General features: G+C 33.3%; 2 protein-coding genes across 2 annotated transcripts; one reads left to right on the top strand and one right to left on the bottom strand.

Moving 5' to 3' along the window:
* Positions 1-7,893, bottom strand: LOC115957326 (probable ribosomal RNA small subunit methyltransferase B). The gene is made up of 18 exons (XM_031075546.1): positions 7,690-7,893; positions 7,145-7,207; positions 6,795-6,949; positions 6,394-6,507; positions 5,981-6,046; positions 5,232-5,315; positions 5,070-5,156; positions 4,286-4,377; positions 4,142-4,202; positions 3,837-3,896; positions 3,317-3,377; positions 2,847-2,954; positions 1,994-2,112; positions 1,849-1,920; positions 1,645-1,730; positions 1,422-1,518; positions 818-956; positions 1-669 (listed from the first exon to the last, which is right to left on the bottom strand). The coding sequence occupies exons 1-17, from the start codon at positions 7,820-7,822 to the stop codon at positions 825-827; spliced, it is 1,590 nt and encodes a 529-aa protein (XP_030931406.1). The 5' UTR covers positions 7,823-7,893; the 3' UTR covers positions 1-669; positions 818-824.
* A 1,639-nt stretch (positions 7,894-9,532) lies between these two features.
* LOC115957489 lies at positions 9,533-12,709 on the top strand. Its single transcript, XM_031075739.1, has 3 exons — positions 9,533-10,015; positions 10,856-10,923; positions 11,054-12,709. Exons 1-3 carry the CDS (start codon positions 9,820-9,822, stop codon positions 12,026-12,028), a joined length of 1,239 nt encoding a protein of 412 aa, XP_030931599.1. The 5' UTR covers positions 9,533-9,819; the 3' UTR covers positions 12,029-12,709.
* The last annotated feature ends 4,594 nt before the right edge of the window (positions 12,710-17,303 follow it).

Genomic DNA, 17,303 nt, shown 5'->3' with positions numbered 1-17,303 from the left:
TGGAGACTTTAACTTTACATTTTTATGGGTGTGCAATAGTTAATTTTAAATTTGAAGGTTCTTCTAAAAGTATTCTTCCCATGCGTTGGCATGAACTTAAAGTTAGTGGTTACAAAATTGCATTTCACAGTAAGACAACATGATGCTACAAATGATCCTCTGGTTTTACTGATCCATATTTACACCGCAGTGCTTCCTACATAAGACGAAGTTAGAAACTATTGTTGGTTAGAAGTTATCTTGTGCATCCAGCATATGCATCATCTCCCTCACAAGTGAGTCTCACATAGTGTAGGGTCCAGACTTTTGTGACAAAGATGATGCATGAGATAATTATTGTGTTGATGACTTGGTGAAGCCCCTCATGTAGCTCCCTAGTGCCATCTCCCAACATGTGAATCAATTGGGACCTTGTTGAACCAAAGGAGGTGTAAAACTTTATCCCTTTGCTTGTCAATGCATTGATATCTTGTTTCACCATGTTTTAAGCAGCCCTGACTTAGGAACTGAGTGATCAAGAGAGAATGCTCCCCAAGCATTTGATGAAGGATGTAATCCACATGAATCTCCCAATGCTCCAGCCTCGGTATAATGAATCACCAGGGAATCAAGGAATATCAGTCATGCAGTCGGAATTGAATGGCCCTAGAATAAGAAGATTGCATATGCCTGTGGAAGAAAGCTATTTCCTTCATAACTAATTTCTGAGTGAAATTTATCCTACAGATGGTAAAATCCTGGCCTCTATATTTCCACAATATTAGAAATAAGTAATCTGAAATAGATGTGCTGAGATTGCCAGGGTGGCTATACTTACATCTGTTTTATGAGGCTCGAACTAGACGAGCTGCAAAGGCCCCATCAAGTAAATGTTTTACTGGGTTGGAGGAATAGAAACCATGTTCCGTTACAAAATCAGGTGGCACATATCTGTCAACAGGATCTACAGAAAATTCCTGAGACCCAAAAAAAAAAAAAGTAAAGATAAACACACTTTTCTAACTCCAAAAAGTACCATATATGAGTGCATGTCTTTATATTTGTATTTATAAACATGCATGCTCATTTTTCCTTTTCTTTTGGTTTCAACTTTCAAAAGTACATATTGAGTTTGATCAATTATCCCAGATATCCAAGGAGAATGATGGCATACAACAGAAATTTCATCCTTGGTACGTTCTCTGACATATTTACAAGGAGTATCTGACATATTTTCTAGGAGTATCTAACATATTTACAAGGAGTAGCTGGAAAAGTACATGTGATTCTTCGTCTAAGCTTTTGATTTACCAAATAAAAAATGGATTTGCAGGGAAGTTCAATATCATCCTCTTGAAACTATGGGGCAGTTTGCACCTTTCTTAAAAGTATTAGCTGGAAACATGAACAAAGCATTTAAAAAAATCATGTGATAAACCTACCGGATGCCTGAGAAGAAATGAAGCCACCCTCTCTTCATTCTCTTCAGGATCTATTGAGCAGGTACTGTATATTAAAACTCCACCAGGATTTACCAATCTATAATGCACAATTAAAACAGATAAAAAAAAAAAAAAGTTGATCAAAGATATGAAAATTTTCTCTTATACACCCTACATGTGTGTGTGAGAGAGAGAGAGAGAGAGGGAGAACTTCTGGTCATACATGGATGCTGCATCCAACAGCTCATCCTGTAAATTCTTCAGCTGTTCCATATCCTCTAACTTCCTATTCCAGCGCAGGTCTGCTCTCTTCAAAAGTATAAGGTACACAACATTTTGGTAAAGTCAAGCAGTCAAGAATTGAAAATATAATAGATACTGAATGCAAACAAACATATAAAGATACATGTGGTTCTTAGACAATCACCTTCGAGAGAACACCCAGTCCAGAACATGGGGCATCCAACAAAACCTTATCACCTTTCACTGGATTCTTTTCCTGTAAAATGGGTTTTCGTAAGAAATTAAATGTTTGAAACAGGGATCCAGATTTACATAAGATAATAACTTACAGCAACAATACGAAGATCACTATGGATGGTGGTGATGACACCATCAAATTGGTGCAACTTGGCTGCCTCTTTAAGGATTCTTAACCGGCCTTTGTTTATGTCAATTGCAGATACCATACCTGATACACCATATTGCATTTTCAGTATTATTTATTATTGCTCAAAAGTGGAAGTAAAGAAAATAAAAACTTAAACTTTTGTCACTTAGATCAAGCTATTCCACCATCCTGGTATAATTTTTTTATTTTTTATTTATTTTAAAAAGTCCAATTTATTATTACAAAAATAAGATTGTAGATATTTCTTACTACAATACATTATAATAACAACAATCAAAATAGCCACCAAATCAGCTATACTGCAGCTTGAACTTGAGCTTTAAGGAGGCTATCTTCCATCTATAACTGGAATACTCCAAAGTGAAAAATGTAAATTGAGGATCTAAAGTGCTTCACCTAAGAACTTAACTCAGTTTAGGAAATCTGAGGTGTGAAAAAGGTTCTGGGTTTGAGTCTTCCAATTAAGTTCTCATTTCTCACATATGCCCCTCTCTTCACCCCCCAAAGAAAAAAGGTTCATCTAAGCAGTCAAAAAGGAATAACATGATATTTCGTGTTCAATTGTAAGAATGACTGCAAACCTCTCATGAATCATCTTATGATAGAGTCAATGGTTTTGCTATAAAAAAAATAAATAAAAAACAATGATTTTCATTTCTGCTCTCTCTGCTGAGAGAAAATGAATAGGCATTACATGAGTCCTTATTCAAGCAAAAAGGAAGATTTTAAATAATTCATATGTAGCAGAAATCACTTCAACTGACCAATATGACTTTTCTTTCAATGAAGAATACCTTGGCCACTTAATTGGGATGCAATGTAAAGAGTCTTTCCTCCTGGAGCAGCACAACAATCAATTATTCTGTCACCGGGTTGAGGATTTACAACATAAACAACCATGCCTGCAATGAGTTGTAATATAATATTAGGGGCATCAATTTGCACACTCCACACAGTTGAACGGAAAAGTTAAAGTCAAATCCTTGAACTTTTCCATACACTGTTCCCAAGAATTGAAGAAAAATAGTGCATGGTCTAATACGAAAATAGAAATGTATCCATGTACATCTAGGCATGATCTATAAATATATAAACATGGACACTATCGGTCTTGGAAAGACTATCAAACACCCATTCATCTTTGACCAGATCCATCATATTGGCCACAACATGTCAGGGAAAGATATATTTATGAAACTCCACTTCCTTTTTTTAGTGGAAGCCATAATTTGACTCATCCCAATTAAAGTTAGGATAAAATGACCTGCACTCTCATCCTGAACAGAACATAAACCTTCTTTGAGTAAGCCAGCTTGTATGACAATCTGAAATGAAGACATGTAAGTAATTAGAAAATGAAACAGAACTTGAGCGCTTCAGTAATGACTGATATTAATTGGGAAAACATCACCATAGTTCCCCTTTCTGTAGGAAATCTTTTAATCACCCCCCCCCCTTCTCTTAACACACACAATATGCACATCAGTTTTTACACAAAGATTGGTGATTGCCTACAGTTAAGAGACAACCAAGAGAATGCCACATGGCCGCATAACAATTAGAATTAGTGAATTACTGATCTACATTGGGCCCCCATGAATTTTTAAGAGTAAAAAATTATGTTAACCACAATTGTTCTGCCAATGAAATGTCATCATCTAGCAACTTCTCAGTAACAACCCTAGTTGGCATCAACTTGACAATATAGCAGGAACACTGAGTGACTGTCCTCCATTTAGATAAATCTATGACTGTTTGAAAGAGACCATATATCAAACTCAAACCTGCATCCCAGTTTGAATACGGACAAAATCATCCAAATGCAAAGAGAGCTCATGTGGGACCTGTAGCTCAAGAGAAGAAAAATTATCAATACATTTCTAGCACGAAACACTCTAAAATACTGTGTTGTGTGTGTGTGAGAGAGAGAAGATCTCAAAATGAGGATTAAGTAGTTGTAAATCCAAACTTCAAGGAAAGTGGTCCATCAAATCATTAGTCAGGAGGTAATACAACACAAAGTGGTATACATAAAATCATTAAGCACCTTAAATCATCTGTAAGGAAATTTCAAAAAGTTATCAAGCACCTTCAATGAATTAAGCTGCATCACAAGGTCATCTCTTGAAACACCTTTCCCACTGTTTGCCCTGACATTACCATCAAAAGAGGCAGCTATGATATCTGTTTCACATCAAATACTGAGGAAGAACAAAATATTGTAGCCAAAAACCTCAAGCTGAAACTGGGATCACTATTGTTCCAGGTCATCAATTTAATGGCTTCTTCTTGCCCAATATACTTTGTCCATCGCCTTACCATCCACTGGAAAGGAGAAATTTAATGAGCACTAAGAAAACATACATCGATTGTTGATAGCCTTTCATTCTAACATTCCAATTTATCTTCATGTTTTTTAGAAAACAATAATAATAAGTTTTGTACAGTAGTACAATGAAGCATGATTCTCACTGAAACAGAAAATCAAATATGATGCGGCAAAAGGCCTTGACAAGTAGTTAACAAATTGTTCAAAGATATATGAAGCATCGACACATTCATGTGGAAAACCCTTTCAACACTTTTTCCATATAACATGGAATGTCGATATGAGAGTTAAGTCCAGAGTTTGGCCTTTTAGTCCAATGAATTGGTCTTCATTAATGATATAGAGAATGGTAGAATGGTAAGGTTAAAGCTCAGGTTAAACTTGAGTTACCTGCAATTATTTTCTAATTTAAGGAAGTTAATGAAGTTTACAACCAATACTTCAGCTACAGATACAAAATTTGGTCGGCATTAATTTTGCTTCCTTTGGAGAAATTAAATCCTTGAATTTAAAAAAAAAACTTCATACATTTGACTGTATATTGCTCCAGAGAACTTTACTCTGGCAAAATGTAAATCTAATAGAAGGCCCTTTGATCAGGATATTTACTTGTTAATATAGATGGCAATCCAGGTTATCTTATAATAACATTTTTCATAGAAGTAAAAATGTTGCACCATGTACTTACAACAGGATGAGAGTGCAGAATGGCAAGAGCACGTGCTTGTGCACGTTCATCACCCTCCACTTTGGGTAGAGGAAGAGTGTTACTTTCCTGCAAACCAAAGTTTAAGGGATTCAAACACAGTAACCATGTAACAGCAGCATGTATTAATTGATAATGGCAAACCTTAAGCAAAGCAAGCTTCCGCAGAATCCCATTGACCATGTTACCAGCACCTGGTCTAAGGGCAACCTTTGCAAGCCTCACATTCTGCAGTTATACATAACAAATGTGTCAAAAGATAAACAACTTGATGAAACATTTAAACGATAGTTACAGCCAAAAGGGTGAAAATTATGAAGTTATAGGGCCAGAACTGAAACTAGGTCACACCCAACTAGACAATAATTTGTCATATTCAAAGGTTTGACCCTATATATGATAGGTGCCACATGGGTGATCTTCATGTCAAAGGCAGAATGGTAAGATCATGAAAATAATCAGATCTTTCAGAAAATTCACCAGTCACCAAAAAGGGTCGGCAAAGAGTGATCACTGAATCATTTTCATGTATTTTCAACACCCAGCACACATTTCACAACAAAATGCTCAATCTACATATATGATATATCAACTTTTCATTATTCATAGAAGAAAATGATAAACATATATCTTCAATCAGTTAATCAATTATTTTAATATATCTAAGTCCTAAAAATCAATGGCCAGCACACATGTCACAGCAAAATGCTCGGTCTACCTATATCAACCTTTTCATATTCATAGAAGAAAATGATAAACAGATATCTCAAATCAGTTAATCAATTATTGCTGATAATTATCTCTAGCTGAAATAGATTAAAAAAAACCAACTATAGAAATTAGTATATATTAACCTTACTAAAAGTATTAATTAAATATAAGCAAAAGTTTACCTCGTCAACAACAGCATAATGTGGCATATCTAGCTTGATAATCTCGTAGAAACCAATTCGGAGAATCTAGAAACAGAGATTAAAAACAAAACCATAAGTAATTGAGATAATTATAAGTACAGGGTCAAACTTTCCAAATATAATTTCAAAGAATCTTTTAATGGTTTATATTTTCTTTGCAACCCTGAACCCTCCAATTTGATTCAACAGCATTCAAGCATAAACTCTTTAGAATACAGATGAAATATAAGTCCACATATCAATAAATTATTAGCAAGCATACATGCAACCAGAGAAAGGTATAAATGTAGGGTCAAATTCATAAAATCTGCCCACTCAACTGGCTTTTGTTACACCATAGTTGGTTGGTGCATGCAAAAGAGCCAACAGGATGCGTGCAAAATCAAAATTACCTGTAAGAGAAGAGGCTCCATGTGTCTAAATGTGCTATCATCATGGCATATTGAACAGATTAAATAATCAAGATATCTCCTCCAACGGATGGTGCCGCCAACAATATCTGTAACCTATATAATTTTTTAAAAATAATATCAAAAGGGAGAAGGAAAGATATAAATGGAAGAGTTTTTTGCCAAGATAGACTTTTCAGACTACAAGAGAGTATTATTATCCCACTTTCACTAAGAACATCAAACTTAAACAGTTTAAACCCTTTAGGTGGACCTATTATATCAATATTTTCCTGCATTCCTTTAAATTTTGAAATGAGATTAAGGAAAAAGGTCTTAAAGAAATTTTGAATATTAATAGAAAGTATATATAAAAAACGGCAGATAAGAAATAGAGAGAGAACCAATCTGAGATCCCGATCCTCTAACTCCCGGGTGCGAAACCCAAGAGTTCTTTCAACATATCCCATCTCATTATCACCAGAACCCTTCCCTTTCTCATTCAAAAGGTCAGCAAAAGCACCACCCAGCTCTATTCTCATCAATCTCACTGCAGAAACTATATAAAGCCAAAAACAAATTGACATTAGAAATCCAAAATGGCACAAAAATTCTGACCAACTATTCTTATAGCCAAATATAGATGAACTGCAATATTCCCAAACTTAAGCGCATAACAAAAACACCAATATCCAATTCTATCATACACTAATTCTACAACATACACAGAGACACACAGAGGAGCTACAATTACCAGCCCTGTGAGGTGAGACCTCCAAATTCTGCTTCCGGGTCTTGTTAAAAGAACTGTCAGAACCTGAAATTTTGCATTTTTTTCAAGTCCATCACAGTAACAAGAAGGTAAACTAGAACCAAGTTAAACAAATATTATACTGATATTACTAAACACACACTCCCCATGATTTTTAAGAAAGAAAAACAAAATTTTGAACCACACTAAGCACAATAGTGGCATTACACTCATCTATTAGATGAACGCTTATTGCTTTCCATTGAAAACCATCATGTTCTATTCTATCATTACACTTCCTAAGAAACCAAACCCAAAAGTTTTACCTTTTTTTTTCTCAATTAACATTAAACAAAGCCAAGCCCTCTCTTATATTACTATAACACACCTTTCCTTTGGCCGCTGAGAAAGAAAATACAATTTTTGAAACTTAATTCAAATTCAATGATAACCCATTACACTAAATTAAGTGTTTGTTTTTAGAGAGCCCATCATTTCACTTTTCTTGAATTTTCTCATGAACCAAAAGGAAGGTTCTGAACTTTTACCTTTTCTGGGATTGTAAATAGGTGTCTTGGTCTTTGTCTCCCGGGAGGTCTTGGCAAGCTTCAGTGGCTTTGAAGAAGCTTTGTGGGTCTCAGCTGCACACAGAGTTGCAGTGAGGGAGAGAACTTGCGCCATTGTTAGTCTAACTCCTACGTTTGTCTTGGATAATATGCAAACGTGCCACTGTGCAAGTGTTTTTTTTTTTTAAGAAGATTGTTCCAAGTTAATATTTGATTTTTGGTATTAAGAAAAAAAAAAAAAAACTAAAAATATGGAGTACTATTAGATATTTGGGTCTAACTCCTATTTAATATTTATCCCTAAAATCCTTTCCCAAAAAAAAAAAAAAATTATCCCTAAAATAGTAAAATCTGAATGGTTATATTTTATTCATTCATATTTGAAAAATATTTTAAAGCCTTTTCCTCTCCCAACAATCATGAGTTGTTTTAAAATCACAACTTTTTTTTGTCACAACTTTGCCATAATCTTGACATGGCAGATTTTGAGTGATTGTCTATCACTTTCACATAAACTCAATTTTTTTCTATTACTCAAAAATCGGTCACATAAAAATTATGACAAAATTGTGATTAAAAAAATTATATTCCTAAATTTTCTCAACAATTATAGGAGTGCTATATTGCTTTGTCAAATTTTCTAATGTAAGTAATCAGAATTATAACAACATGATCATGGAAAGACTAAGTATCCGTTTGGATACACATCCACGTCCTAGCGTTTGGCGTTTTGTTTTTTTTTTTTTTTTTTTGAAGTCAGTTTTCACGTGATTATGCACTATTCAGTGGGTCCCATGCACGGTTTACAGGACCCACAAACCTTTTTTTTCAACAAAACTTTCATTAAAAATAGGTTCCACTACACTATTTACATATTTAAAAATTATTTTATTACAAGTTTCCAGTTTTCAGCAAAATAAGCGGTATCCTGACAAACCCTAAACGGTTAACAAAGTGTATTTGCAAATTTTTAAAAGAAAATATTATAAATTTTATTATATAAAATAAAATTTACAAATTAATGTGGTAATAAATATAATGAGTGGACTACCACTTAGTAATTAAATATGTGAATTTTTTATTTGTAATTGGTTATTGATGACATATTGGTCGAAAAGTTAATTATAATAAAAATATGTATTTTTTAATTAAATAGTAAAATTTGTATTACCCCTACCACTACTCATTTTTAAAATAATAAAAGTGAACTCTTTCTTCTTAAAAAAAATGGACTGTTTGAATTGAGGAACTAAAATAAAAAAAGGACCCCCAAATTTTTGGACCAACTATATATGTTTTTTTCTTTTTTTGAGAAACAAATATATGTTTTTTCCTTGATTCTGTTATCAATATTTTATTTGTCTAAACGTTTTACATAATCATGAAAAATAAGTTCAATAGAGGACCTTTCTTTAAAAACTTTTTAAGAGAAAAAAAATATATTCTCAAAATATTAGATACTTTTAATAGACCATAAAGAAATTCCCAAAAAATGAAAACAAGATGTCAACTTCTCTCTTCCGCCCTTTCTCCAAGACCAATGTTTTTTTCTTTTCTTTTTTAATGAAACTCTAAAGAACCATTTTTTTTTTCAACTTATGAAGTCCGTTATTGGTGATAACTTTATATCTCTATAATAAAACATAAATTAATTTTTAGTATAGTCAAGGACTAAGCCTCAAATACCTTATTCAACGATTAAAAACTTTATCAATTAGGTTAAATGTAACCCATCAAAACCAATGTCTACCAAGGTATTCTTCGCTCATTCCTTTTTTTTTTTTTTTTGAGAAACCTCCCTTCTCAGGGAGGGAAGAAAAACAACTACTGCAAATCTTTAACAACAAAGCTGAAAACATTTGGAGGCACTTCCTCCATCCAAACTCTTAAAGGAAAAGAAAACCTAGCATCCCTAGTTAGAGCATGGACTACATGATTGCCCTGCCGCCTTACATGGATGATAGAGGAGGACTGAAAATACCCCCTTATAGACATAAAGTCTTTTACTAAGTGCCCTTTTTTTATTTTTTATTTTTAATTGGGGTAAAAAAAATGTCCTCAATTGTCCATCCAAAAAGGTAAAAAGGGGCGAAACCCGACCCAGCAAGTTCTATGTACAGGTATGAATGTACATCTTTTTCTAAAGGCATTTATAACTCATTGCCTTCTCTTTTGCAGTTTCTCTCTCCCTTCTTCACAGCTCTAATGGCTGCTTCTACTGTGGAAGTACCAATCTTCACAGAAACTAACTTGGGCACTCGCATAGCAATGGCTGTCCCTCCAGATATCACTGCAAGAGACTTCAAGAGTGAGCAAAACTAAATTATCTCACACCCATTACCCTCTTTTTTTTATATATCAATTTTTCTCTTTTTATACTATCCACAATTTTCTGTATAGCACAATTTGCTTTTAAAAATAATGTAGCTTTCATGTAAAATGAGCAAAATAATCTCACACCCATTACTCTCTTTTTATCAAAATTATATCTTTTCTCCTCATTTATACTATCCACTCTTTTCTGTATGACACAATTTTTATTTTTATTTTTTGGTAATGCATTGTGAAAAAACCATAAGGTGAATTATTCTGGGTGGTAGCCATTTTTGTTTCCAAATTACTTTCTTTGTATTAAAAAGGCTTCCTTTATTTGGTTATCTCTACTTGGCTCTCTGGGATTGAGTAGAGTTTTATACATTAATATAATTATTTATTAAAAAAAATTATTTATTGTATTTTATTAGCTGATTGGTAAGATTATAAATTTTTTTTGGGGTCTAAATCATTTTGCTTTGTTTTGATTAACTTAGATTTATTGGTTTATAACATTCCTTAATAATGCAAACCATTGGTGCTATTGGAGAAGGTTAAATGTGATATCCAAGTTAATCTCTTTGAAGAATTACTTGTATGAGGATATTAGTACTGATCAATTTAGGGAGTCTTAGGTTTGCTGGTGAAGATCCTATTAATATGGTCTTTGAGAATGTGTGTGTGTGTGTGTTTACTTCCATATTGTGAGTTTGTATACTTGCCCCATGTTATGTTTCATAGAAGAGCTTCTAGTTCATTTGTATTGTGTAAGCTTGATAAATGATGGCCATATCTAGTTTATGGAATGATAATTTAGTCCAACGTCTCTCTGTAGGAGAAGCTGAAAGAGTGCACTTCAATTGTTTCCCCAAGTCAGGAGAGATCATGATCCAAGGATTAATGGTGCCTTATCATATTTATTTTACTCAATACCCATTTCTTGTTTTCAATTATACTATTGAATTCTTTTCTTTATGATCTACTTTTATTATATAAAAAAATGCTTCTAATTCTGTACTCCATGTTCTAGTAGGTGAAGCGAAAGTCATTCTTTTACCATCTGCCTGAGTCAATGCCAATGAAGTATGCTTTCCAGGGTAAGAAAGGAACATGGTTTCTGCATGTGGAAGCACAACCTTTGAGTGATTTAAGTAGGTCTGGTTTACCCAAGGGTGTGGCTACTAAAGTTGCAGAGCATGTATTATACGATGGTAGCAAAGATACCGTTTATTTGAAACCACCAAACTTCCTTACAAACAATGTTCAGACTGATACTAGAGGAGAAGGAAAGAAAAGGAGTTCAGAAAGATCAAACTGCGTTAAACCTTCCCTACAAGAGCTTCAGAGCACCGTCTTTATTCCAAAGGAAAAGACAAATAAGAGATTGAAGAAACACCATCTTTTGGAGTGCAAAGCAAGTGAAATAAAGAAGGGATGTAGTGGTAGAAATGAAGACGCTCCTGGTGTTACTGCCAAAGAGAGGTCTGATATTTGTCCATCTGCACATGAAGTTGAGGCTAGAGAAGGATTGAGCACCAGTGCAATAGTGAAGGCGGCCGCAAGTGACGTGTCATCAGAAGTAGTATCAGTTACAGCTATCATTAAGAGGTATTTCCCAATTTCCAATGAGGTGAGCAGTTTTAGCAGCCCTTCAATCTCTGATATTGATGTCACACATAGAACCTTTCAAGGTCAAATGGAAGAACAATTGAAGACTAAAGCAATTGATAAATGCTCAAGCATACATGTTGATACCCTCCCTGGGTTTGCAGTCAAAACACCACCAAGGATGTTGCCATTGCAAACTGCTAGAACTCCAGACTGTTTGGGGAATAAGCCTGGAAGATATAAAGTTGGAAAACGTCTCATTCTGGCCTCATCTAATCTCAGGACTTCTGGAAGCAAGCAAAGACCTGCAATTCCACTTTGCAGATTCAAAGATGGAAAAGTGTTAGAATCCTCTATGGTTAAAAACTCAGTCTTTGAGATTACTGACAGTGATGACTGACACTACTTGGAGGCCTCTTGCTGATTGGGACTACTATTGCATTAAAATATTATGGTCATGCTGAGGAGAAGCTACTAGGCAGAAGGCTCATCCACATGGTTGGGGCAAGTTATTTGCTGAGCAAGTGAAAAACAATGAATGGATTATGAGCAATTCTTTCTATGAACTTGGATAACCACCTGCTCATCGACAATCAGAGTCATGATTCAGTTCAAGCAACAACAACAGAATACTTTGAGAAACAAACTAAAGAACAACGAAACTCATGGTTTAGGTTGACCAGCAGTTTTTGATGCTGATATTTTACGTGAAGATGTTGGTCATCCATGTAAGCATTGCTGGGATTGCCAGGCATAGATGAAAATAGAAGATAGCTATTGTAAAGGCTTTTTGAAGAGAAACTGTCTTCAGCAAAGAAATGCATACTGGAGCAGGTAATTGAAGTGAATCAACTTGCAGTGGTACATCTACAGTGAGATCAGTAGTAAGTTTACAACTAAACGAGATTGAAGACAGTTCTTTCAAGTAAAGCATTAGTTTTTAATACTCTGGTGTGGTGTGGTGTGGTGTAAGATTGCAATGTCTTAGAAATTTATTTCAATTTTCACTGTGTTGGTTCTAGCGATAAGAGAAAGAGTGAAAGTACTTTAAATTATTTTTTTTTTTATTTATATATATGAAGTATTCAACGATGAAGATTTATTCTGTTCAACTGCATGAAGTTAATTATATGCTTTTATCCGTTGGAAAACAAAGGAATAAAAGAAGCAACAAAATGAACAAAGAACAATGGCTTAGAGGCACAAATGGATGGTGTCCTTAGACAATATTTGCCCCCACGCAAGTGGAATTGCAAATTTTTTTCCCGAGATACAACTAAGTCTGCTGAGTTCTACAAATAGCAATTTTAGAAAAACCCAACAAATTTCTTGTGTTTTTGAAAATTTGATTATCATGGGATAATAATTATTCTTACTTTAATAATGAGAGTTTAAACAATATATATAGACCATGAAAAGTCACAAATAAAGTAATATCACGGTTAGAAAACAATTAGATACAATCTCATAATGTCCACGAAAGTTTAATTATCAAGTGATGCAACTCTTGAGTTTTGACAATAAGTACTATAAAAAATGCAATTTTGCATAATCTCGTCTGCTACTCATATCTAACAAAACACTTTAAACCGTCAGACATAGAGTTTCGTTAGTTCCTTATTAGACACAACAAATGCATTTTACACATACTTTCTTTTGTTTCATTCACTCTATCCCCTCTAAAGTAATAACAACACTCTTCCTCTTCCAAAGTGAGATCAAACTTGTATTACTAATTCAACCTCCTGCTTTGATATATAAAATATCAAACTTGTATTACTAATTCAACATAGATAATGTTGGATAAATAAAATATCCAACATTATCTATGTTTTTTTTTTTTTTGAGAAACCAACATTATCTATGTTGATTCTTGATGTCTGATGATTTATTAGTTTATTGGTGTCTTCAGCTGTTTGCCTTCAATGGCATTACAAAACACTACTTCAGGAAAAATAATCCAAATTCCATTTTTGTTAGTGTGCAAAATTGTAATTGTCAACCTAGTTCCCTTTTGGTTAATTGTTTCTCTTTTCCTCAAGTCAATGAATTCCTTTGCCGATATTCTGCAACATCAAAAGCATAAAAGAAAACCCACAGTTTTCTCGGCTTTATAAATTATAATATAATTCTCAAAGTTCCAATCCAAGGGTCAGGTTAACCAAAGTCCTACTCAATATGTTTGTAAAAGAAACTTAAAGCCCAGGGCTTGTCCAATCAAGTTTTCAGATTATTTTCCTACCCCAAAAAGAAAAGAATGGAGAGTAACTATGAATTGGACCCAAAGAAAGGAATAATTTGCTTTAATTTGGTACTCCTTTCTCTCCCCTTTTTCACTATAGGATGAAAGAGAAAAGGATTCTTTTGAGGATCCTCCTGCTTCCCCAAAGTGACAAGAAACCTTTGGATTGGTTAAGAAAATCCTAAATATTTTTTATGAGAACTTCTTTTCCCATTGTTAAAGCTAAAATCAACAACTTTGCAACAGTTAGCAGTAATTAGGTAACCTTAATTGTTCCTTTATAAAAAAGCAAGATGGAATATATATATATACTCTTTCTTTTGCTATTCATAAAGGCTGGTTTTGTACTTCCCTATCACAATATGGATTCTACATATGTCAAAATAAAAATTATATTTCCCCATTGCTATATTGTGTAAAAATTACATGCAAATTAATATATTTATTGTAGCTCAATTGCATGTTTGAACCTTTCCCATTGAAAGAGTCAAGGTATGTTCCAAAGTGTCATCACTTGTTTAATGTAGTCATTAGTCTCAAATAGATGGAATCTCATGACTATGAGTCACATGAAAAGAGAGTTTTGTTTAAATGTGAAGAGAATTAATGAAATTGCCTATTGATGCTGTCCCTATTCATGGAGGAAGTAATGTGCCTTTTCATTGAAAGTTACAATTCTATGGGTTGTTTACCCTCGGCCAAAGCTCCCTTATTCGACAATAAAATAGTTTGGCAATTAAATTAATTAAAACCCACTAAAAACTTATATTTTTGAATACCATAACTTTGCATTTAATTATTTTTTGGAGCCTAGAGTTCTTCTTTTATTCATAAACTTCAAGCTTTATATATATAAAAACAATTGCCCTATCTAAAATTTCAGTTCTTTAAAAAAATAATTATGCGATACTTTAGTAATTTGACTTAAACTTTAGTAAATGTATAAGGAATAAGACAGTGACGTACTGAAGTCTAACTATATGATTTAGACTTTGACTTATAGTTAGAGTTCAGTTACTTCAGTGACAGTACTTCACTGTTGTACATGCAAAGCAACTATACTTCCTTAAATCAGTATGGGACATGTTACAATAACAAAGCAGAATGAGTGTGTGGGAACACAATCTATTTGTCCGCTTTGGGGATTTTCACCTCACCTCAGGCCAAGGGCTTACCTTGTAGCCGATATTTGGGGATTTTCACCTCACCTCAGGCCAAGGGCTTACCCTGTAGCCGATATTGGATTTTGGCTTGACACCCGCACGGCTTTGTTCTCTTAGTGAGTGTGGGCATGCTCATTGTGCAAGAGTCCCACATCGCTTAGAGAAGCGCTCCCCCTATGCCTTATAAGTGGTACCCTATTGCCTTTAGCACAAGCTTATAAGGCATAGGGGGAGCGCTTCTCTAAGCGATGTGGGACTCTTGCACAATGAGCATGCCCACACTCACTAAGAGAACAAAGCCGTGCCGGTGTCAAGCCAAAATCCAATATCGGCTACAAGGTAAACCCTTGGCCTGAGGTGAGGTGAAAATCCCCAAAGCGGATAAATAGATTGTGTTCCCACAGAGTAATTTAACAGAATCCTTTAGTTTTCAAATAAAAATTACAACCTAATTTAATAATAATTATATTATATGAATGGGTAAATTTAGTCCAAGTAATAAAGTTTTTCGCTGGTTTTGCCACTTTCAGTTAGACTTTATAAAGTCCTTGTTATGTTTTTTTCTTTCTTATTTTCCAGTCTTGTCCAAAAGGCATATTATGGTTTTTAATAGGCGTTTTTAATATTATTGGTTCATGGAATAAAGTTGAAGTGGGCCTCAAGCCCTCCAAAACTTCGTCGTGAAGAAAGTCAATCGCATTATTGGTTCATGGAATATTGTGGAGTTTTTAAACATTAATAAAATATTTTGCAAGTTATTTTATGTAAGAATTATTTTTCAAAAATTCTTTTTTCATTAGTTAATTGCATATTTAATGGTAATATTTTTTAATGAAATTTGATAAAATGCCTAAATTGAATAGTTTTGAAATTTAGAAGATTGAAATAAATTTTAATCAAATTTAAATAAAGAACTTTTTTTTTTGGGTAAAGAAATAGAGAACTTTACATCTTAACCTTTCTTTTTCAAAAATAACAAAAATAAATACACCATGGGTCATTAAGAAGTCTTTTTTTTTTTTTTTTTTTAGAATTTCAATTTATGACATCCACTCCTAATGATAACTCTTTATTATCAGATCAATACACCAAATCAGTTTTTGGTGTAGGCGAGAATTGAACCCTATATCTCTTATACAACCATCAGAAACTTTACCAATTGAGTTAACTGAAACTCACCATTAAGAAGTCACGTTAACCATTATTAACACAAGTAAAACTATTTTTTTTTTTTTTTTTGGTTACATAAAACTAGTTTTTTTTTTTTTGACGTGTGCTCAATAATTATAAGTAAGGGCCTTGATATATGCAACTGCTGTTAAACCGTAATTAATTAGTGGGATACATCTGTCACCTACTCAGCTATTACACGTACACAGATTTCAACTCTAATAAAGACTATTTCTTTTTTCTTATTTCTTTTTCTGAGAATCATTAATAAGAAATTAATTGATATAACTAAATCTATTTTTCGTTAAACCAAATAGTAGTATGTATGTCCTTCTCAAATAAAAAATTGTACTAGTATGTAAAGGTTATTGTTTCTCCCAAAAGAAAAAAGAAAAAAAGAGAGTATGTAAAGGTCATTACTCATTAATGTGAACTTTACTAATGCTAGTATTTTTTTTAAAGCAAACATTTATTAATTTATAAATAAAAAAGGAAAAAAATAATTTACATACTTCCTTCAAAAAAAAAACCAAACAAACTTCAAAAAAATTTATAATTTATTTTTTATGATAAAAAATAAATTAATTTTTTAATTTTTTTTTAAAAAAAGAGACAATTTTCTTTGCATTATCTATAACCTCAAATCGTGGAAAAGAATTTCTAGCAGTATATAAAAACCCCAAAAAATCTAGCGATCATTTGAAGGGAAGACCATTATTTTTGTTTCTTAACTTGCAAGAAAGCTTTTTTTTTTTTTTTTTTTTTATTCATTTGAAGGAAGACTGAAAACTTTTATTAATAAAGAATGGCTAAATCAACCTGAAAATACAAAAAGTAATTGAGGTGGAGTATCCTCCATCCATATTGAAAAGTCTGGAATATTACTAGCATATTTAGCCAAATTATGAGCAACTGAGTTACCTTCTCTCTTCATATGAGAGTAAAGTAATTGAACAAAACATTGGGAAAAGAACTTCACATCTTCAACCAGTAACTTGTGGGGGGCCAAAGAACCACCATCATCATGCAACGCCTTTATAACGAGCAAAAAATCTCCTTCTAGCACAGCTTTGGTAAAACCCAACTTTAGAGCAAAGGAT

This window comes from Quercus lobata, chromosome 8 (genome assembly GCF_001633185.2).
Source record: "Quercus lobata isolate SW786 chromosome 8, ValleyOak3.0 Primary Assembly, whole genome shotgun sequence".
Taxonomy (NCBI): domain Eukaryota; kingdom Viridiplantae; phylum Streptophyta; class Magnoliopsida; order Fagales; family Fagaceae; genus Quercus; species Quercus lobata.
Note: the sequence above shows the minus strand (reverse complement) of the source record. Positions and strands in the feature narration are given on the sequence as shown.